Source organism: Lipotes vexillifer, unplaced genomic scaffold (genome assembly GCF_000442215.2).
Source record: "Lipotes vexillifer unplaced genomic scaffold, Lipotes_vexillifer_v1.1 scaffold2993, whole genome shotgun sequence".
NCBI classification, from domain to species: domain Eukaryota; kingdom Metazoa; phylum Chordata; class Mammalia; order Artiodactyla; family Lipotidae; genus Lipotes; species Lipotes vexillifer.
Window position 1 is genome coordinate 82,102 of NW_006791393.1, and position 22,739 is coordinate 104,840.

At 38.9% G+C, this 22,739-nt stretch overlaps 2 protein-coding genes across 2 annotated transcripts in view; both read left to right on the top strand.

Annotated features, from left to right (window-relative positions):
* Positions 1–22,277, top strand: part of MBTPS2 (membrane bound transcription factor peptidase, site 2) — a 38,770-nt gene extending 16,493 nt beyond the window's left edge. Inside the window, exons 5-10 of the mRNA XM_007464385.1 lie at positions 5,574–5,692; positions 6,605–6,785; positions 14,959–15,053; positions 15,419–15,614; positions 17,910–17,985; positions 19,337–22,277. Coding sequence (XP_007464447.1) covers positions 5,574–5,692; positions 6,605–6,785; positions 14,959–15,053; positions 15,419–15,614; positions 17,910–17,985; positions 19,337–19,559 — 890 coding nt within the window. The 3' untranslated portion in view covers positions 19,560–22,277. The remainder of the gene's footprint in view (positions 1–5,573; positions 5,693–6,604; positions 6,786–14,958; positions 15,054–15,418; positions 15,615–17,909; positions 17,986–19,336) is intronic.
* YY2 (YY2 transcription factor) lies at positions 237–1,385 on the top strand. The gene is made up of 2 exons (XM_007464386.1): positions 237–362; positions 411–1,385. Exons 1-2 carry the CDS (start codon positions 237–239, stop codon positions 1,383–1,385), a joined length of 1,101 nt encoding a protein of 366 aa, XP_007464448.1.
* Positions 22,278–22,739: the final 462 nt, after the last annotated feature.

Below are 22,739 nucleotides of genomic sequence, written 5' to 3' on the forward strand. Positions count from 1 at the left end.
CGGTGACGTGTGCGGGGTGACGTAAAGCGCATGTGCGGTGGGGGGGTGTGCCCCAAAGCGAACGTGTGAGGCGGGTCCGGAAGCTTCCACGTCTTCTGCGTTTTCCGCGTCCCGCACCGGAAGCGCCATCTCTTTCCTCTGGAGCTCGGGCTTTTCTCTCACAGCCTTTCTTTTCCGCGGCCATCTTGTCGTTCGTTCGCTGCCCAGTAACCAAAGCCTCAGAAGAGCCCTCGGCCATGGCCTCAAACAACACTTTCTACATCGTCGCAGAAAACTCGGAGATGTATGCAGATGCTGTGGAGCTGCACCAGATCCCTGTGGAGACCGTCCCTGTGGAGGCCGTCCCTGTGGAGGCCGTCCCTGTGGAGGCCGTCCCTGTGGAGCCCATGGCGGTTGAGGCAGCCAAGGAGTACGAAGACATCAGCGGCAACTGTGTCCACGATGGCCACCACCATACGTCTCTGCTCGTGCTGCAGCCTCTCATTATCAGCACCCCAAGCCAAGGGGACTACAACCAGGAAATGATCATGATACAGATGCAGAAGGAGGTGGTGGGCTACTACCAGTCTGAAGACCTGCAGGTCAGCAACCTGGAGAACAATATGGCCATCCTGGCCAACGAAAACAACTGCTTCCAGGAGACCCTGGCTCCCTTGTCACCACCCTCCACGTCCCCCTCGGCCTACAGCCACAGCAGGAAGCACAGCGATAATAATAGTTATGCCGGCGGCAAGGCCAGGGCGGCAAGCAGCTCCGAGGTGGGCAGCACGAAGTGGGAGCAGGAGCAGGTGCACGTCAAAACCCTGGAAGGCATGTTCGCCGTCACCATGTGCTCCGCGTGCAATAAGAGAGGCCACGAGACTAGACAGGCTGGTGAGAAACTAGCTCTTGGTTATTCAGAGTACATAACGGGGAAGAAGCTGCCTCCTGGAGGAATTCCTGGCGTTGACCTCTCAGATCCCAAACAAGTGGCAGAATTTACTAGAAAGAAGCCCCAGGAAACCAAAGAAGAGCCCCCGAGATCAATAGCTTGCCCTAACAAAGGCTGCATGAAGATGTTCAGAGATAAGTCTGCTTTGAGAAAGCATCTGCACACCCATGGTCCCAGAGTCCACGCATGTGCAGAATGTGGCAAAGCTTTTGTTGAGAGCTCAAAACTGAAACGTCATCAACTGGTGCACACGGGAGAGAAGCCCTTTCAGTGCACCTTCGAAGGCTGCGGAAAAAGCTTTTCCCTGGATTTCAATTTGCGTACCCATTTGCGAATCCATACCGGAGACAGGCCCTTCATGTGCCCCTTCGATTGCTGTAATAGGACTTTTGCTCAGTCAGCTAACCTGAAAACTCATATCTTAACACACGCTAAGAATAAAGATAGACAGTAAAAAGGAGAGAAGAAACTTCTTAGGCTCGGAAAGCATCTTCCAGTAATGTGATGGGAAATAAATATGCCTCTTTTTTGTGTACTGTTTCTAGAAAAGAATTTTTTTAATGACTCTAACACGTCTAAGGGTCAGGTTGTGATAGGTTAGTAAAAGTAAAATTTAAAAGGTTAACAAAAGTAATTCTTTATATAAGATAACATTGTTAAGATGTTTTGTCTTGTTCTGTAATACAGTTTGAAAAACGTTATGTTTTTGTAATATTTGGTCACAGAAGGAGGACAATTCATGAAGCTCACATCAAAAGACTTATTTATACAACTGTGCTAAAAATGGGACTTCTTTTCACATTCTTTTAAATATGAAGTTCATCTATTGATAAGTTTTTAAAGTTATAGATTTTCTAAATGTTCACGTTTATACTTTTAAGAATACGTTTAGTAGTTCTATATATGGTTTTTCTGGAAGTAGATAACGTTGCTTGCAGATTTTCTTTAAAAGAAGGACAGTTACATGCATATATAAAGTATTTTCCTGTTTAAAAAAAGTTATATAGGTTTAGTTTGCCATCTTAATTTTGGTTGTATTCTTTGACATTAACACATTTTGCATAACTACCTTTTAGATGCACTGGATTGTGTAGTATTGAATATTGGATGGGATGTAGTAGTCGATTTAAACCTGTTTTAGTCTTTTTATTTTCCCCCAAATACTACCAGGTGCTGTCTTTTAGTGTCATTTCTTTGCCTGTTTAGTTAAGGAGTGGTGCTCAGTTGTGGAATATGTTGTGTGTGTATTGACTTTTTAATACTTGGTACATACATCCCTTGTAATAGAAAAAGCAAAAAATAAAATACCTGTTCTAAAGAAAGAAAAAAACTTGCCTATATAAATATTGTACCTAGAAAATAGAGAAAACAGGGAGGGTACGACTGGCATCTGATGGGTAGAGGCCAGGGATGCTGCTAAACATTTTACAGTGCACAAGATAGTCCCCCACGACAAAAAATTATCTGGACCAGAATGCCAGTAGTGCCACTGTTGAGAAACCCTGCTCTAGAGAAAGTAAAAATTGTAACAAAAATTTGTTACTTTAATTAATGAACAAGAGATTGTTTAAATAAAGGAAATAAAGGTACCTGCATTGCAGTTTAGCCATCATGGGCAAATCTGGAATCCAGCAGGGTGGTCTGGTACCAGCTGCATCCCTGACAAGAGATAGGAGAGTCCTGCCCAGAGAGTCAAAGAAGCAGTGCTGCTGTGTGCCCCTCTGACTGTTGCTTGGATGAGAAAAGCCAGGATCGTATGGTGGTGTCATCCTGATAATGGAGAGGTCGGGTGCAAGCTTTTAGGCCATCCTGAGGGGTTAAGGGGAAAGTTGAATTTAGCACATGGTAATGGTGGCATATCTAATCAATGGGGCTGGATTATTTTGTGAAATTGTCTTGGGACTAGCAACATGGTGGTGGGGTGGTATAGCTGTATTCCTAATTAGTTTCACTAGAGTAAATTCCGGTGGGTCAAAGAATTAGAGATTTTTTCTGTTTGTTTTAATTTTGTTTTTTAAATGATGCTAGGGACTTCCCTGACCGTCCAGTGGTTAAGACTGTGCTTCCACTGCAGGGGGCATGGGCTCAATCCCTGGTGGGGGAACTAAGAACCCACATGCCTCGAGTGAAAATTTAAAAAAAATATATATATATGAAAACAATACAGGAAAACACAGGTGAGTGTCTTTTATAGTCTTGAACTGGGAAAGGCTTAATGCAAAAGGAGACATTTGACCTCACCAAAATTTAAAATGTCTGCATAGGCAAAGCTATAAACCAAGCCAAACAAACTGGAGGAAATGATTATAATACCTCGTACAGAAGAACAAATTTCTCAGTGTATGTATTACAAATAATAATATATATAAATTAATTTAAGAAAAAAAAGACAACCCAGTCAAAAAATGTAAACTGACAATGGATAGAAGTAAGCAAGTCTCAGACAAAAATACAAATAACCATTTAATAAGCATGAAAAATGTACAAGCTCACTCATCATTAAAGAAATAGAAATCAGTATGAGATTTTACCTTTCACCTAGCAGATGGCAGTCTAAAGTTATGATAGCATCCCATCCAGTATTGTTTAGAGGGTGGGGAAACATATGCCACTTAGGAGAATATAATGCAAACTTGTTGGAGGTCAATTTTAATGCATGTATTTTTTGACCCAATAATTCCATTTCTGTGCAATTTTCCATACCCTCAGATGCATTCTTAATTAGATGCATAACAATATGAGCAAAGCTGTTTGGTGCAGCATTGTATGAAAAAGTTAAAACAGCCTAAGTGATCTTTAGTAGGGAACCTTATAAATAAGTCAATATGTGTTTTTTTAAATGGATTACTCTGTAGTGGATATAAGAAGTGGGTTAGATATGAATGTGCAGGTAAGGAAGAAGTCGAAAATACATAAATGAAAAAGCAAAATATAGTTTGTGATACATAGCTTGATACCATTAGTGTTTTTAAAAGATCTTTCTGGGGCTTCCCTGGTGGCGCGGTGGTTGAGAGTCCGCCTGCCGATGCAGGGGACACGGGTTGGTGCCCCGGTCTGGGAGGATCCCACATGCTGCGGAGCAGCTGGGCCCGTGAGCCATGGCTGCTGGGCCTGCACGTCCGGAGCCTGTGCTCCGTGGCGGGAGAAGTCACATCAGTGAGGGGCCCGCGCACCCCCAAAAAAAAAAAAAAAAAAAAAAGATCTTTCTGTGTGCAAAACAGAAAATATTGTTTACCCAATATGTCCTGGACTAGAGGAACATTTTACATTGTGAATATGGTCCATATTAGCTAGGTATCTGGCTGCTGTAAAAGCTAAAAATAGCAGTGACTTAAACTCTCATAAAACATTGCAAATGTAAGCAGTTCGATGCTGATATGATACTTCTATGATTTGGGGGACTCATACTCTTTCTGTCTTAGCTCTACTATTCCCAGCATGCAGCTTCTGCATCATGGACTCAGGTTTAGCTCCATCATAGCTACATTCCAGCCAGTAAGACAATCCCCATCACTTCCACTTGCATCCTTTTGCTGAAACATAGTCATATGGCCACACTCAGCCTCCTGAGAGTCTGGGAGATGTCTTTTAAGTTATGTTTCTATCATTATAGAACACTGGTCCTCAACCACTGGTGCTATCACTCTCCTGGGGATATTTGGAATGTGTGGGGTGGGGGCAGTTGTTTGCTTGTCTCAGTGACTGGAGAACACTAATGACATTCAGAGGATGGAGTCGGGAATGCTATATATCCTGTATTGTAAGGGACAAGACCTGCACAGCTAAGAATCACACTGCTCAGAGAGTGGGTAGTGCTTCCACCCTGCCTTATGAGAAAAACTGTACTAGAGGGCAAGGATCGGTATGGGAGGTGGGGGGGTAATCTAGAGGTATGCTAGTGAATGTTTAACATCTAGCCTTGGAGGAGAGGGTGGAGAGCTCTGATATGTAGCATTTGCTGGTTTCTGTGGTGTAAATACTCCCACCGTGGCCAATTTCAAAGCGCCAACTTGAAGTTCCTGAAGGAGGAGTTGGTTAAAGAGGCCCAGTCAGCTGTGGCAAGCTGCTAGGAGCAGGCTCCAGCACACCACTGGGTTCACCTAACCATCTCTGCAGAGATGGCAGAGATAGTTATAGTCTTGATGTAAGACACATACCCCAGTTCAGCAAGAATGTTTTTTACTTCATCATAACTTTTATTTGATAGCTCTGAAGTTCCTTTCAAAGATCACAAGTATGTTTTTCTTTTCACAACTATGTTTAAATTAATATGTATACATTTTTTGAGAAAAGAGTAGTAAGTAGAAGATACTCTATTCATTATATACACACACACCTTTACATATATAATAGAGGTATATATGTAATCGAATATAGATTCTAATAGTGTTAAATCATATTAGCATGTGGTCTTCCTAGTATTGTATTAACATGCTCATTTTAGATTTTAATATCTGAAATGGAAGAAACCTCTAACTGAACATCTGTCTTCTGTACTAATAAGTAGATCTATCTGCCTCACAGCTTCTTCTGGTTACTTTACTAATTTATCAGAATGCCTAAGTATTATGAAGTAAAACTACCTGGAATGATATCATCCCTGCCCCTGGTTGAGCTTACTCCTTTTTTTCCCTCTTTTCAGGTATCTGGCATAATTTTGTCCTTGCACTCCTGGGTATTTTAGCTCTTGTTCTCCTTCCTGTAATTCTCTTGCCGTTTTACTACACTGGAGTCGGGGTGCTTATCACTGAAGTTGCTGAGGTAAATAATAGATTACTTGGGGTATTCTTTCACCAGATTTTGTGATGTAACACTTAGCATTTTATGTCAGGAGCTTTTATTCAAACTCTTCTCATATACAGAATGCTCAGTTTCTCCTGAAGAAATTACTGTAATCCTTTCAAATCAAAGAAATAGTTTTGTGAACTACGTTGGCTCTTTTAAAATACTGAAAATTGTTTCTGTTCTGTGTTACAAGGATAGTATAAAGACTTTCTAACTGTAGTTTGATTAAATGCATCATTTACCTTTACTGTTTATTTTTATAACTCTGCTTTTGAATCAGATGTCTTTACTCCTAAGAAGTAAGAAAGATGGAACCTAGGCTAGCCAGCAGAACATTTCGTGGGAGTTTAAATTAATGTCTTCAACTCTGTATTTCACTCCCTTAGACTACTATGATGGTATCAAGTCTTCTCTTCACACTTTGGGACAAGGAAAATTACCTTGTGAGCAACTGCCTCATGTACTCATGTGTTCATTGTGCTGACGGTATTGTCTGCATATTTGGGACTGTGTTTAGATAAGTCTTATAATTTTATCCATTGATGATATAGGACATTGAAGGCATTCTGATGACTACTTTCACAAAAAATTTTAATTAGCAGTTTGGGAAAAAGTTTATCATTTTAATCTTAACTGTTAGCAAGTGGGGTTTGTTTGGTTTTCATTTGTGAAAAATTCAAAATCTTAGTGAAATATGAAAAGTAACTATAATTGTTGGGTGTTATTTTGTTAATTTTCTAGGACTATACATCTTGGATTCAAAGCTGGATTATTTTCTACATTATTCAAAATAGTCTACTTAATTAAGTCAGTGTCTTTATTATTTGCTCAGATTAATCATAGCTTGTCTTCACACATTATCTGATTTATTTCTGCCCTCTTCCCAAGGACTCACCTGCCATTGGACCCAGAGGCCTTTTTGTGGGAGACCTTGTCACCCATCTACAGGATTGTCCTGTTACAAATGTACAAGATTGGAATGAATGTCTCGATACCATCGCCTATGAGCCCCAAATTGGTTACTGTATAAGTGCATCAACTTTACAGCAGTTAAGCTTCCCAGTTAGAGGTGTGTATATTTCCTCAGTATAATATAATGCTTCAAGCAGCAGTACTTGCCATTTGCTAATTCTTAGATCCTGTCTGTAGATTTATTTTGTCCTAACTTCTTTAAAACAAATCAGTAAAGTAATAATAAGCCTAAACTAGTAAACATTCTTCTTGGTAAGTTAGATACTAATATGTTTATTTTGTTTATTATATATTGTTGTTGAACTTCTAACTAATTTCATATTTGATTTTCAGAACTCTAGTATCTAATTCTTTCAGCATTTAAAAAACACTTGTGTTAAGTCAGCATTCAAGCTCAAACATAACCAATTAACTAAATTCCAGCAATTAAATACCCTTGTGCTGTATGGATGGTGGCATGTCCAAAGCTATTTGGGGTAGGGTTTTTTTGTGTGGCAGTCATCCAGAGGAAGTCATCTTGGTGTCCGAAAATACCCGCTGAAGTCACATCTGTTGTTCTGTGTAGTAGGCGACAGGGTGAAGCAAGTTTATTCTCAGAAGCTTCCAAATTTATTTTTAGCTCTTCCAGCTCTGAAAAATCAGTCTGCCAACTCTTCATACAAAATTATGGGGACCCAAATTATTGAAAGTGCTGGAAAGCACAAAATATGCTCACAGGCTACATCTTTAAGTCAAGAAATACCTGGATACTTGTCTTCATCTACTGGGGTTAAGAAATATGATTAATTATCAAGAATAACTGTATTAAAGTACTGTGTACAACAGAGACAAAGTAGTAAGAACTGATTTAAAATTTTTTTTCAAATGTCTTCCATGTATAACCCATTTTTAAGAATTTTTTTTATTGTAAACATTTTTCAAACATACATAAATGTCAAGAGAGTAGTACAGGGAATTCCCTGGTGGTCCAGTGGTTAGGACTCCGCGCTTTCACTGCTGAGGGCATGGGTTCAATCCCTGGTCGGGGAACGAAGATCCCACAAGTCATACAGCACGGCCCAAAAAACAAAAAAGAGAGAGAGAGAGTAGTATAAATGAAACCTCATGTATCCTTCTCCTAGCTTCAGCAATTATCAACATTTTGCCATTTTTTTTATCCAGCCTGTCCACTTTTGAGGGAAGTATTTTAAAGCACATCCCAGGTATCCTGTCATTTCATTCATAAACTTCAGCATATCTTTAATAGATGATGACCTTTTAGACATGACCACAGTACTGTTATCGCACCTAACAAAATTAACAATAATTCCTAATACCTGCACTCTTCTCTGGTTTTGTTTTTATAGTTGGTTTAAGTTGGATGGTATGCCTCTTAAGTCTCTTTTAAGTTGTAACAATTCCCCCTTAATTTTTTATTTTTAATATCATTTATTGAAGAAACTGAGTCATTTGTTTTGTCAAATTTATCATTAACATGTTCGGTATCCCCCAAATTTCCTATAGATGGTAGTTAGGTCCAGAGGCGTGATTAGATTCAGGATCCATTTTTGGCAGAGGAGCAAAAATACCTCGGAGGTAGCACCCAGTACTTCATATTGCATCTCATGTTTTTCCATGTATCACATCTTTTCACTCGGGTGTGTAATCCACAGTGTGTTCTTCTGTAAGAGAAATAATCCATAATTTCATACTTCTTAAGTCCTTTATCATTTTCCTCAAGTTTCTCTATAAACTTAGTACAATCTGTATTGAATTACAAAAGCCAAAATGACATCGTAATCAAATAAAGCTCTCTCCAGTAGGATTGTTTTATTTAGAATATCTGCATTTCAGATGTTTAAGCTTTTGTCTTTTTTCCGGCAGACAGAATGGAAGTGAAATTTTTCTTGAAATACTCTGAAACTCTTTCCTTATTAACTTTTTGAGTATTTCACTATTATGGATCATATGCTATATTTTGGAGGTATTTGTTTAAAAACCCAAAGCAGATATTACTCTTCCCACACTAATAAAAAAATCAATCCCAAAATAATAATTCTTCAATATATGTTTCATTTCCTTAGGAGCGACTGTATTAGGATACTTGCTGATTTTACATGATGACTGTATCTGATAAACCCGTACCTCCATTTAATCATTTTTAAATGGAGTACATATACTTAGCCAGACTGTAGAAATCTTAATGACTGTAAATGTAACTTAAAAATATACTAGATTAATTTTAATGGCAGGCTTGACCAAAGTGGCTATGGACATTTAAGAAAACTACGGGGCTTCCCTGGTGGTGCAGTGGTTGAGAGTCCGCCAGCCGATGCAGGGGACACGGGTTCGTGCCTCAGTCCGGGTAGATCCCACATGCCCGTGAGCCGTGGCCGCTGAGCCTGCGTGTCCGGAGCCTGTGCTCCACAACGGGAGAGGCCACAACAGTGAGAGGCCCGCGTACCGCAAAAAAAAAAAACAAAAACAAGAAAACTATGGATTGATATTATTTTACATGTATCTAAGGACCTTTGTTATCCTACATTATGAGTAGATGGCAAAGATATAGCCAAATATGATAATACAAAGTAGCTCATAATCCAAAAGTGATTCATATTCCATTTAGAGTAGAATTCAATATACATAATTAAAATTCTGAAAATTTATACCACTTGAAAACAATAAAGCCACCTTGGAAAGATCTGACCCTGAAAGTGCTCATAAGCTGTCCCAGCCAATCATTTCTGGCCTCATTTCATACCCTGACTCTCCCAGGTGTAATTTAAAATTTTTAAAGATATTCCCTAAGATATTAATTAATTAAGGTATTAATTAAGCAGACTAGATGTTCTCCTTAAAATATTAACAGGTATATTTCTGGCAAATTAGAAAAATGTGGTTAATCCACATGAAATGACTATTCATTTTATGAAATTGTTGGGAACTACTTTTTTCTTCTGTCAGTCCTTTCGTTTTTGATTTTTAAACATTAACCTGCTAAACTATGAGCAGCACCAACAGAACCAAGGCTGGTTTAATTACACCTCTGCCCTTGGTACATGGGGCAAGCCTAAGGAGCTTGTCCCACGCTCTCCTTGCAGATTGAATGGCCTTTCCAGGAAGCCCCAAAAAGGACACTGGGTGAGGCTTAGAGCCCTTTGTACCTGGAATAAATCTCTAGTTTCATTCTGCATCAGAACAGAACAAACTTCCCCTCTTCATATTCAAGCCTCTGCTTAATTTAAGATTGCTCTGTGTCCATATGCCACTTAGTGATTTGAATGAAACTAAAAGTTACAGACAAGAACTAGTTTGTTTCTTTTTGGGGATTATTTTCTAACAAGTAGCTTGCATCCTCTTTCTTTAGATTCAGGGGACAATCTTCATATATGCCTAAAGCTAAATTCCTTTTTTTCTTTCTTGGAAGCATTGTCTTGAATAAGAAAGACTACTAAGTCCAGCATTCGAATGGCATTTTAAAAAGAGTGAGATTGAATACTAAAGGCAACAGCTCCCTAAAATGAAGCTATGAGTAGAGACACGGGCATCCCCTTTGAATAGCCTATATTTCCTGTTCAAAGGAGATGAGGGTATATACCTGTAACTGCCTGGCACAGGGAGTATTGTCCTGTCTTATGCATCTTTAACTGAAGTGAGAAAAGGCCGTTCCTGACTTAGTTTAAGATAGTAAAAGGAAAACTCTGGAAATCTTTTCCACATAGTTTGAGTACCCAGATTGTTTTTATGCTCAAATCGTCTCTAATGTTTAGAAAAAAGTGTCTGTTCTCCCATTGTGAATATCAAGGTATCATCCAAGGTTTCTTTGCTCTCACCAATTGAAGAGAGAGACAGAGTTTATAATTTTTTAACTACTTGGTACTAGGTGGTGCTGGTATAAATTCTACCATAGAACTAAGAGTAAAGGGACTTCCCTGGTGGCGCAGTGGTTAAGAATCTGCCTGCCAGTGCAGGGGACATGGGTTCAATCCCTGTTCCGGGAAGATCCCACATGCCGCGGAGCAACTAAGCCCGTGTGTCCCAATTACTGAGCCTGTGCTCTAGAGCCATAACTACTGAAGCCCGCGTGCCTAGAGCCGGTGCTCCACAACAAGAGAAGCCACTGCAATGAGAAGCCTGCGCACTGCGATGAAGAGTAGCCCCCACTCGCCACAAAAGCCCGCGCACAGCAATGAAGACCCAATGCAGCCATAAGTAAATAAATAAATAAATAGAATAAATAGGTTTGCATGCCTATATTGGAACTCTAGTTACATTTATATATTTATTAAGCTAGGGTAAGAAAATTGTTCAATTCATTTTAGTGATGTAGAAAGTAGTGAGTACTGTGAACTGTAGATTGAAAAAGTCTCTTCCTTCCAGCCTTATTCCAAAATTACCTCTGGTCTAGACCATCCTTTGAAGACTAGACTATTTCTACAAGTATTTAGGGCCCATCTTAGGGTACATTCAGAATATGCAGGTTCTCCTTGTAATGGAATTATGAAACTGTTCTGGCCTTAATTTCCCTAATTCTTTCCCAGTCTGGGGAGATTTAAGGGAGAATTCTAATTTCCTAGAGCTAAACTGAACCCATGAATGCCTCTGGGACCTCCCATTGCAGTCTTTTTTTTTTTTTTTTTTTTGCGGTACGTGGGCCTCTCACTGTTGTGGCCTCTCCCGTTGCGGAGCACAGGCTCCGGACGTGCAGGCTCAGCGGCCATGGCTCACGGGCCTAGCCTCTCCGCGGCATGTGGGATCCTCCCAGATCGGGGCACGAACCCATGTCCCCTGCATCGGCAGGCGGACTCCCAACCGCTGCGCCACCAGGGAAGCCCTCCCATTGCAGTCTTGAATGTGCCTTCCAAAGTAGAATTGGATTGGTCTCTCATGTTGATAGCAGTATACTAATGTGAAAATTACCTGTGGCATAATACCTGTCTTATAGGTTAAGAATTGAGTCACAGAAATTAAGTGACTTGTCCTTTAATGTGATCCAGTAGAAAAGATTCTAAAATCAAATACATTTTTAAATGTACAACTTTTTTTTAAATTGATAAACAGAGAAATATCAAGTTTACTTCTCACATGAGAACAAAATAATGGGAAATTCTCTATGTCAGGAGGCGCTTCATCTTGTCATGGTAGCCATAGCCATCAGTTCATGTTTTAATTGGATTAATCACCATAGGAAGAAGCCATAACCTAGAGGTCACAAATTGGTGGTAACCTAGAGGCCAAATCCAGCCAGCCTTGACAGATGTATATGGTTTCGCTTGTACAATATTTTTAAAATTCTTAACTGGCTGCCAATATTTAATATTTAAGAGGTTTCGGGACTTCCCTGGTGGGCCAGTGGTTAAGACTCCACTGCAGGGGGCACGGGTTCAAACCCTGGTCAGGGAACTAAGTTCCCGCATGCTGCACAGCACAGCCAAAAAGAAAAGGTTTCACATGAGGGTCCAGACTTCTTTCTCATGGAATAAAATAGATGATCTCTTGACTCTCGGCCCCAAGTTGAGTGGCCCGGCTGCTAACACTACTTAGAACAAGGTATATATTCTCTAATTCATCACAACCCCCACCATTTCCTATTTTTTCCACACACTGTCCACTTCATTTATTTGATACCTGCTTGGCCCCTTTAAGCTGTTGTATTATCAGACGTGCTATATCAACAGTGATATCAAATTCTTGACTTTTCGATTCTGTATTGCATACATTCCTCCAAGAAAAAATAAGAATCAAGCATCAGATGTAAATTTTTAAAAATCATTACTGATACAAAGGCAAGTGGCATAGAACACCATTTATGTATTCAGTGCATATTGAGTTATTCACCTTATATAAGATACTGAGAGACTTTTCCCTCAAAGACCTCACAGTCTAATCGAAGAATTAGACCATGCCCACATTACAGTACAAGGTTAAATATAATTAATGACAAAAAGTATTGGGAGTTGTGAGAGTTGATGGCAGTCAGTCTTGACTGAAAAGATGAGGACAGGCTTCATAGCAGCAGCTCTTGAGCTGGGCCTCAACAGTGAGTTTAATTTCAGGAGACCGACACAAATGAACCTCGGCACCACAGACTAGAAGTTGGTCAGGGAACTGCTAATAATTTGGTTCAGCAAGAGAAGAATATGAGCTAAGGTGACTAAAAAAAAAAAAGTAGAAGTCTTTACGTTTTAGGCTATGGCATTTAGACTGTTTGGGAGCAGCAAAGAGTCTTTGGATATTTGGATTAGAAGAGCTACATTCTCAGAGTTCTACACTGGAAGGTTAATCTGAAGCATTCAGTATGTAGGACAAGTTTGCATATGAGAGCTAGGTGGTAAACTAGATGTGTTAGGACTCTCTTCAAATAGGTCAAGTGAGAAAGAATTGGAGTCTACCCTTTAGTGGGAATAAAGAGAAAAATAATGAGGAGGTAAAAATTGGTGTGACTTGGCAACTGATGAGAAAAAATACTGAGGGCTTTTGCCTGGATCTTTTTTTTTTTTTTTTTAATCCTAAACACCTTTTTACCTTATAGTTTACCGTTAGGGCTGATGAGTGATTATAGGCACAAGTTTGTGCCATTAGATGTTCACAGTTTGCTTTCATATTTTAAATATTACTCATCACCCAGAATTTAAATACCCATTCAGTTATGGTAAGAAAACAAGGCAAAACTACCCACACAGCCAGCCATTGCAGAGGAGAAATTGATGCATCTGTTAGTTTACTTCACCTCTGTTTTGTTCTTCGCGTTGGCAACAGTGCGTGTTTAAGGACATCCAGTCTAACCAAGTGATCTAGAAGAAAAAAAGAAAAGATTTAAAAACAAACAAAAACCTTTTCCTGAAATATAAAATCCTTATAAAGTCAGATTGCATATCAACAACCATTTTCACACCAGCACTCCTAAAGACACTCTTGTTAATAATGCATTTCGTAGTATTGGAAATCGGGGATAACTTTACTTTCTCTTCTTCAGCACATATGAGTATGGTAGTAGGTATATAAGATTCTAAGTTTAATTGGTCCTTGCCACACATCAATTTTTTTTTCTCTTTTTTTTTTTTTTTTTTTTTTTTTTTTTCCCCTCTTTTCTTTTTTTTTTTTTTTTTTTTTTTTGCCACACCCCGTGGCATGTGGGATCTTAGTTCTCCGACCAAGGATCGAACCTGCGCCCCCTGCAGTGGAAGCTGGGAGTCTTAACCACTGGACTGCCAGGGAAGTCCCCACGCATCAGTTTTCCTTTACAAGTTTGATGTGCTGAATGCAGGAAACCTTCCAAAATAAATATACGGAAAAAAATTTTTGTTCCAGCTGTAACAGTGATTTGAGCTGCCGTATTCTACCCTAGACACGAGAGAAGCAGTCTACCAAAGAACTTGAAAAGATAAATGAATAATGGGGATACTTGCCCTGTTTCTGTTATCTTCCAAAAATGGTAACTGGATTACTAGTATGCAGGCAAATATGTGCGTATCTGTGGGGTCCAATTGGGCTGCCCTGGTTCTGTGGGGAAAGCCTCAAGATAAGCCTGGAGGTGGGATAGATATTTGATATAATAGGGATGTCCTTAGGGATGAGAGTCTCTTAGGCATCCTCTAGCTCAGTGGTCCCCAACCTTTTTGGCACCAGGGACCAGTTTTGTGGAAGACATTTTTCCACAGGGCAGGGGCCAGGGGTGGTGGTTCAGGTGGTAATGTGAGTAATGGTTCAGGCGGTAATGCGAGCGATGGGGAGCGATGGGGAGCGGCAGATGAAGCTTCGCTCGCTCGCTTGCCCCCCACTCACCTCCTGCTATGCGACCCAGTTCCTAACAGGCCACGGACCGCTACCGGTCCGCGGCCCCGGGGTTGGGGACCCCCTGCTCTAGCTCACTCTGCTAACAGCACAGCACAGGAGTTCAGTTGTGAAATTGGATCAGTGGATCAGCAGCATTAGGACATCTAATCGTGGCTCATTAAATATTTGTGCTTGACCACCTGGAGTTATTGCAAAACCTACTGAGACCCTGGAACTCAAGCTTTACGAGTGGGTAAGTTTATATGAAGACAACTAACCTAGGGTAATTGATGCTTCTTGATTTCAAATTGGATGTATCTCTTTTTATAATGTAAAATCAAACTCTGCAGTGAGTAGCTAACAAGCTGAACTGTCAATTATACAGTTGTTTCTGAATTCATATGCATTTTGCTTAATTCTTTTTGTCTTGAAAGCAAAATTCTTATTACAGATGTACTTCTATGTAATGGTTTCTTTTTTTTAATAACAGATTTTAATAAACCATTTCTCTTCAGCATACAAACGGCTAGACGGTTCGACTGAATGCTGTAACAATCACAGCCTTACAGATGTGTGCTTTTCCTATAGAAATAATTTTAATAAGCGTTTGGTAAGTTGTCCCTGAAGCAGTCTTGCTTGCCTGATATAATTATTACAAAATAAGCATATAGAACCAAAATGGAATCTACAAAACCATTGCCCTTTTGCTTCATATCATTTTATTAAAATCTCTACATTTCACATGTCATATTTCATCTGAGAATCTTTAAAAATTTTATAATGGTAATATCTTATTTGGCCAAAGTGGAATAATTGAATCTAATTTATAGTAGATACACATAAGTGGCATTTCCTTTATATGAACTTCATTCCTAATAGGCTAGGTGACATGAAAGATACTGAAGTAATGTAACTTGGTGTTTTTCTTGTTAACAAGTCATTTTTAATGTTGACTAATTAATGTTCTATCCCTAGCATACATGTCTACCTGCCCGGAAAGCAGTGGAAGCCACCCAAGTTTGTAGAACCAATAAAGATTGTAAAAAAAGCTCAAGTTCAAATTTCTGTATAATACCTTCTTTGGAAACTCATACTCGCTTAATAAAAGTGAAACACCCACCTCAAATCGATATGTTGTATGTAGGACATCCACTGCACCTTCACTACACAGGTGGGTATTATTGTGGTAGACCCTCAGAATATCGCTACAATGGCATATATTCTCAGTGGTGGCAACTCAGTACACATCTTGCATTAATTTTATTTATTATATTTGATCACTTTTCAAAGTCTTGTTAACTTGTTCTTAAACACGAAATGAAATTTAAGCAGTAAGAAAATAATCTGAATTTATAAAGCAAGATGGAGCTGAACCCCATGTCTGCCTATGGAGAGTGACACATGACGCATTTTTCCTTCACTACCATTTATATCACATAGATGATCTCTGAGATATTCTCTGAGCATTTATTAAATTTATCCAAGCTCCCAAAACAGTAGCAAGAGCAGCATATGTCAAAGAATGCCTGGAATCATAGTGATACTACACTTGATCTTAGCCAAAAGGCCGAGAAGCGATTGGAATCATAGTGATAATGATGATAAAGTAATTTGTGCATGACACATGAATTTTATATGAATATAATTTCAAAACCGGGCCAGCATAATTGTTTTAACAGCGGCAACATGATTGGATTAAACATATAGCTTTTCCATATGGCTGAAGATCATACAGTCTAACTTAGTTTGTTGTACAAGATTTTTTTTTATGTTCCTTTTTTTATACCAGTTTTATTGAAATATAATTCACATATCATACAATTCACCCTTTTAAATTGTACAGTTAGCTGGGATGAAGTGAGAGAGTGGCATGGACATATATACACTACCAAATGTAAGATAGATAGCTAGTGGGAAGCAGCCGCATAGCACAGGGAGATCAGCTCTGTGCTTTGTGACCACCTAGATGGGTGGGATAGGGAGGGTGGGAGGGAGGGAGATGCAAGAGGGAGGAGATATGGGGATATGTGTATATGTATAGCTGATTCACTTTGTGATACAGCAGAAACTAACACACCATTGTAAAGTAATTATACTCCAATAAAGATGTTTAAAAAAATTAAAAAATAAAGTGTACAGTTCAGTAGTTTTTAATATATTCAGAGTTGTGGAACCATCACCACAGTCTTGTTCCAGAATATTTTCATCACCCCAAAAAGAAAGCCCATACCCATTAGGCAGTCATTCTACTTCTCTACACCCACCCACCCCCAGCCCTTGGCAACCACTAATCTACTTTCTGTTTCTGCAAATTTGCCTGTTGCTGCACATTTCATATACATGGAATATTTTGTGACTGGCTTCTTTCACTTAGCTTAATGTTTTCAAGTTTCATCCATGTTGTAGTATGTGTCAGTACATCGTTCGTTTTTATGGCCAACCCAGTAATATTCCATTGTATGGATATATTACATTTTCTGTATTTATTCATCAATTGATGGACATGTGGGTTTTAAATTACTCTTTATTACTTGTTCTTTTTTTTTTTTTTTTTTTTTTCCTGGGGTCGGCGGGCCTCTCACTGTTGTGGCCTCTCTCCCGTTGCGGAGCACAGGCTCCGGACGCGCAGGCTCAGCGGCCATGGCCCACGGGCCCAGCCGCTCCGCGGCATGTGGGATCCTCCCGGACCGGGGCACGAACCCGCGTCCCCTGCATCGGCAGGGGGACGCTCAACCACTGCGCCACCAGGGAAGCCCCTAAATTACTCTTTAAAAAGCTCTCTCATTTCTCCATAGTCATATCCTAAGATAAAAATCGGGTCATTCTTCTTATTTATTAGTTTGACTCTAAGTGACTCTAGAGTGTATAATACCTCCTCAACAAATGTAGAAATGTCCCTTTTCAGGGTAATTCAGAAATGTGTGCTATGGGTTCTATTTAATTATAAGAGAGTTTTTAAATGTTTTGAGCAAAAACAGGATCATGGAATCCACAAAGTGGAGGAGACCTTAAAAATCCCCTAGTCTTAATCCTTGTTTTAGCAATGAAAAAAACACCGAGACCAGAAGGAGATTAAGTGGCATAATATTGATAGTTGGAGTGAATGTGCTTTTAAGGTTATACCTCTTTGAAAGAATAAGGACTCTTTTGATATAAATTCTAGTGTACTTTTAAAGTCAATCTCTGTATTTGGTAGTCATAGTTGGTATATAATCAGTTTTATCATATTCTCACCTCAAAATATAAGTACACTGAGACATGAATTTCTGTATTCCACTATTTTTATTAGATGTTCTAGAATTGCCAATTGCTTTTATATGTGGGCCATAGAGCCTGCCTGCATATGTTTGGGAAGGGCTTTCTCAATCAATTTAATAGGCTAGCCCAATTTTTAGTCATATGGTAAAATTCATAATGCTGTTGTTTATCTGTATAAATAATAATATTTCTTATTTTTCTTTTTTAGTGAGCATCACCAGTTTTATTCCACGTTTCAACTTTCTAAGCATAGATCTGCCTGTGGTTGTGGAGACATTTGTCAAGTATCCTTTCTGGCGTGAAAGATGTTTTTAAAATGTGCTACTTGGGGGCTTCCCTGGTGGCGCAGTGGTTGAGAGTCGGCCTGCCGATGCAGGGGACACGGGTTCGTGCCCCGGTCCGGGAAGATCCCACATGCCGCGGAGCGGCTGGGCCGCTGGGCCGCTGAGCCTGCGCGTCCGGAGCCTGTTGCTCTGCAACGGGAGAGGCCACAGCAGTGAGAGGCCCGCGTACCGCAAAAAAAAAAAAAAAAAAATGTGCTACTTGGAACTTCATCAGTTTTACCTTGATTAGAGAGCGTGAACACACCTTACAAGTATCAGTTAACTGCTAATACCAAAAAAAGAGACTTTAAAGTTGAAAGAGATCAGATTGTACCTAGGGAGGAAGAAGTCAGAGAAGAAAGATTGGGAGGAGAGAAAGGTTAAGATGTCGAAGGGAAGGAACCTAGAATACAAATTGAGAGTTGAATTTAGAGGTATAAAACCTTTTAGTATGTTTATAAAGGATGAACGCTTCAGCTACTAATGCGGTGATGAATTCCACCCCTTCTGAGCCTGTTGGCTCTGATCAAGTGGAGGAATCAAACTGGTTTGGGAGTAAGGGAGATCAAACTGGTTTCCACTACTAAAATAGCATTCAGAGGACAAAATTTCATGTGTTCTTTAGCGTATTATATTTGCATATAAAGAAACATTTTAATTGGTTATTATATAGAATTTGAATAAACTGAACAGTTTGGAAAGGTTCTTTATTTTTGTCACTTTTAAATCTTTTTAATTTCTTTCCTTAATGATTTGCAAAAAAAATGAAACAAAACAAATGAGCAAATTAGTAACAAGTTAATTAACAAATGAGTTACTAAAAAATGTGTACAGTCAAAATTGTACCTTGTAGACTGCAGCTTTTTCTCAGAAATATTTACACTATGACCTTACAGATGATAGTAAAATAGAGTTCAAGGGGCCAAAATCTTTATATATCTAATATAATGTATACTTCGTAAGGATCAAAAAGTAATTTTCTCTTATTTCTTATTCCTTTCTCTTGATGTATAATTAAAGGATTAGAAAGAGTCAGTCTTCTGAAGGAGTTCATTACAGATTGTCTTGGTTTACAAGTGGTTGGCCTTTATTTTTCTAGTCTAGGTTTTTGAACTTCGAAATAAAATGTCATTTGTTTTAAATAGTAGAGATCTAAGAAGCAATGGTTTATACTGGTAAGCAGAGATTTAAAGAAAGGAAGGAAGTCACCTGTAATCTCAAATCCAGTCCTGGTAAAATGCCTGCTTCTGACTCCCACAAATGTGCTTTGCCCTCAGACCTCACCATGAGCTCCTTAACCGATTTTAACCAGGTACCTGATTTCCCTCTCGGGAGCTCTGGCTATTGTTAATGCAGTGCCCTGCTTTGCTTTGGACGGACAATGGATTTTAAACTCTTTCCTAGATGCTACTCTTACCTCAGTGATTGGAGACAATGATGTCAAAGATCTGATAGGATTTTTCATCTTGCTTGGTGGCAGTATACTTTTGGCTGCCAATGTGACCCTGGGACTCTGGATGGTTACAGCACGGTAATATTTGCACTCGTTTGATAGAATCTCTGAGTTACAATATACAATATTGAAAACCTTACTTGGTGTGAAATATAAAGTGTTTCCTTAAAATTACATTTTAGCCAACAACTTTAAGTTCTTTATCCAGAGTATCCAAACTATGGGATAAACAGAAGAAATGAAAGGCATAGTCCCTGATTACATTCTAGTTTTAAAGACTGAACCTACAACCTTCAGATGCTTGTGGAACAATTTCTAAACAAGTGCAAATTCATGTTAAACCATTTTTGTGTGGCTACGTATCGTGTTGAAATAATGTAAAGGAAAACAGAATTGGGTAGGATTAATTGGGAAAAACTTCTTGAAAAAGCATCATTAATCCAGATTTGAAGGAGACCAGACTTTGGCCAAGTGGAAAGGTGAGCATTTTCTTGGTCTATATCTCTTGTCCCTTGTCTTGTTTGAAAAGTATTTTTAAATTAAATTGTGTTATTTTGTACTCTGACAACTGAGGTCTGATTACAATTAAATTAATAAAATTCTGTAAAAGGATCTGCTGACATGAAAGGGAAAATCTTTGTCAAATGACGCCAAATAAATGAACAAAGAGGAAGTAGGGTCTATAATAGGGTGAGACATGTTTTGCCCCACAAGAGTTGCCTCTTTGATAATATGTCCCTATACTCTCATAAAGCAACACTACCCTTGACATTCAGAGTGAGCTGCAGAAGTATCTCCCACCTGCAGTATGTGAGCTGAGACAGTTAGGGGTGAACCTCAGAAATGAGCCAGGTGGGTCTTGGGGCAGGTCACAAGACAGATCACAGGACCTTCTGCAGTCTGGGTTACTGTTCTCTACAGAGCTTCAAAGCTTGGAATCCTTCCAGGGTAGATATTTTCTCTTGTGCTGCTGGAGCTATCTGGGGCCTATCTCCTAGGTCCCTGTCTTCAAGAAGCAATTACCTTAAGCCCTGAACCATACTCTGTCCTCACCAGTGGCTCCGATGTTTCTCTGTTTTGGGTAATTAAATATGTAGTCCTTGCTTTCCATCTTTCCCCTAAGCTACCTCTGTGGGTCCACGAAAGACTTGGTAGTAGAGTGAGTATGGCTGCATGTGAGTACAAATGTGGATTTGCCAGTGCCCGGGAACTGCCTCTTGAGCCTGAAAGAGCCCTGCCTAGTTTGAGATCTTTTGGACTGGAGATGCAGCCCTGGAAGATCTGGGAAGTCAATAGGCCAGTGTGAAGCTGTTGGTATTAGAAGTATTTGAGCAAGCTCTTTCTTTGATGAAAAATATTTGTTTCTCTCATATACTCAAGAACATGTGTAGTCATGTATCCAACTTTTTCACTAATTGAGGTATTCGTGGGGTTCACCTCTTTCAGATCACTGAGTTGCTTTTTAGGCACTAAAACTTTTTAACCATTTTTAAGGAAACTTTAGATTGTATTATAAATATGCCTGCCTTCTTAAACAGAAATTATATATTGAATATAATTTTAATATTTTTAATGACTCAAGGTCATCAGTTATTACCACTACTTAAAACTGTACAAATTATTGGTTTATCCTAGGAAAAAGGCATTTGTTCTATTTTTAGGCAGACAGTCTTTCAGGATTCAAGTATATTAACAGAGTGATACGCAGACGTGTTCAGGTAGTAAAGTTTGGGGAATACCATGAAATACTTACATAATTAATTCTATTACATGAACTAAGCAGTTTATTAATGGAAATGCTATATATGTGCAGGTCAGTTTTTTAAAACTGAGAAAAAAATTTAATAGATGAAATCCTACCTGTAAACTTCTTTTTCTGGGTGGAAAAAAAAACCCCAAGCATGTCATTTTCTTATGGCTTTTAAACACCTTGGTCTTCTGCTACATTGGGTCAGGATTTGGCAAACACTCTATTAGGATATTGAGCACATCAGTCCCATTTTTACAGAAATGGCCTCATTGTGTAAGAAAGGAAATGTTATATGTTGTTTCTTCAGCTTGATTGTGGGCACTTCTAGAGCGAGGACCATGTCATACTCATCTTTGCATCCCTGGCACAGTGCATGAGACATCAAAAATGCTTAATAAATGTGGTTGAATGGATGATGATTAGTGTTATTTATGGATTAGAAAAGCATGTTTCTATTTAAGTAAGCTGTAAAAAGTATTTTTGAATATACTGTAAATATATAACATAAAATAATAACTTGGAAGGTCTTTGTGTCCCTGATATATTATCATCTTTATGAAAATAGTCCATTTTGGTTTCTGTAGAGCAATTAGAAAAATGAATTATTTTGAGGATTTGAAGAAAGTGTTGTGTTGGCCCTTGTTCAGCAGTAAAACTTTATTTTCAGTGTTTCTATTCTGCACTGTTTACATTTTTCAGGGTTGTTTTTAATCACTTAAAATCCGTAAAGGATGTATATATTCTTTTTAGCATTTCAGTTTGAAAAGACATGCAGTTAAACTTGACCTTCTGATAATCGCTCTTACAGGTCACTATCTGTTCTAACAGTAAATTGTAACCATGCACTTCATGGATATGTGGCTCTTAGTCATCAGTTTGTCCTGTGGTATTTATTGAATGTCCACATACTAATGGTACACAGGTATTTTTTTCTATAAATCTTTCAACTGAGCTGTAATTCATTCTTAGGCTTTAACTTGAAGATATCATAGTTGCTGGCATTTAATGTTTAGCAATAAAAGAATAAATGTGTACCAGCACTCTATGTTTTATCATCTATGTGTTGTCTTTTTAAAAAATTTGTATTCTTTTCTGTCAAAATTCTTCCCTTTACATACAGTACCATCTTAGATGTTTTAAAATTCTTGATTCTAAAAGCAGCCTCAGTTTTCACTCAAGCAATCCGTATATGAAAGTTGTTGGTAGGCCTCAGAAAGAATTCTTTTTTAAATGAAATCCCTGTACTCTCACTCCTGTTTTGGAAATGGCCTGTTCATGGATAAAGAAAGAAGACCATCATGTTTCATTAGTGACTGATAGAAGTCTTCTCTAAGTCTATGTTTTTAGGAATTCGTGAAAGAAAGTGTTTCACCTTTTGCCCTAGCACTTCCTCCGTTGTCCACAGAGCCAACCTCCCTCCTACACACACACACACACACACACACACACACACACACACACACACACACACACACACACACACACACACACACACACACACACACACACACA

Coding starts and splice junctions, on each gene's coding strand:
- YY2 (XM_007464386.1), top strand. CDS start 237: ATGGCCTCAAACAACACTTTCTACATCGTCGCAGAAAACTCGGAGATG. Junction 363..410: donor TCCCTGTGGAGGCCGTCCCT/GTGGAGGCCGTC, acceptor GCAGCCAAGGAG/TACGAAGACATCAGCGGCAA.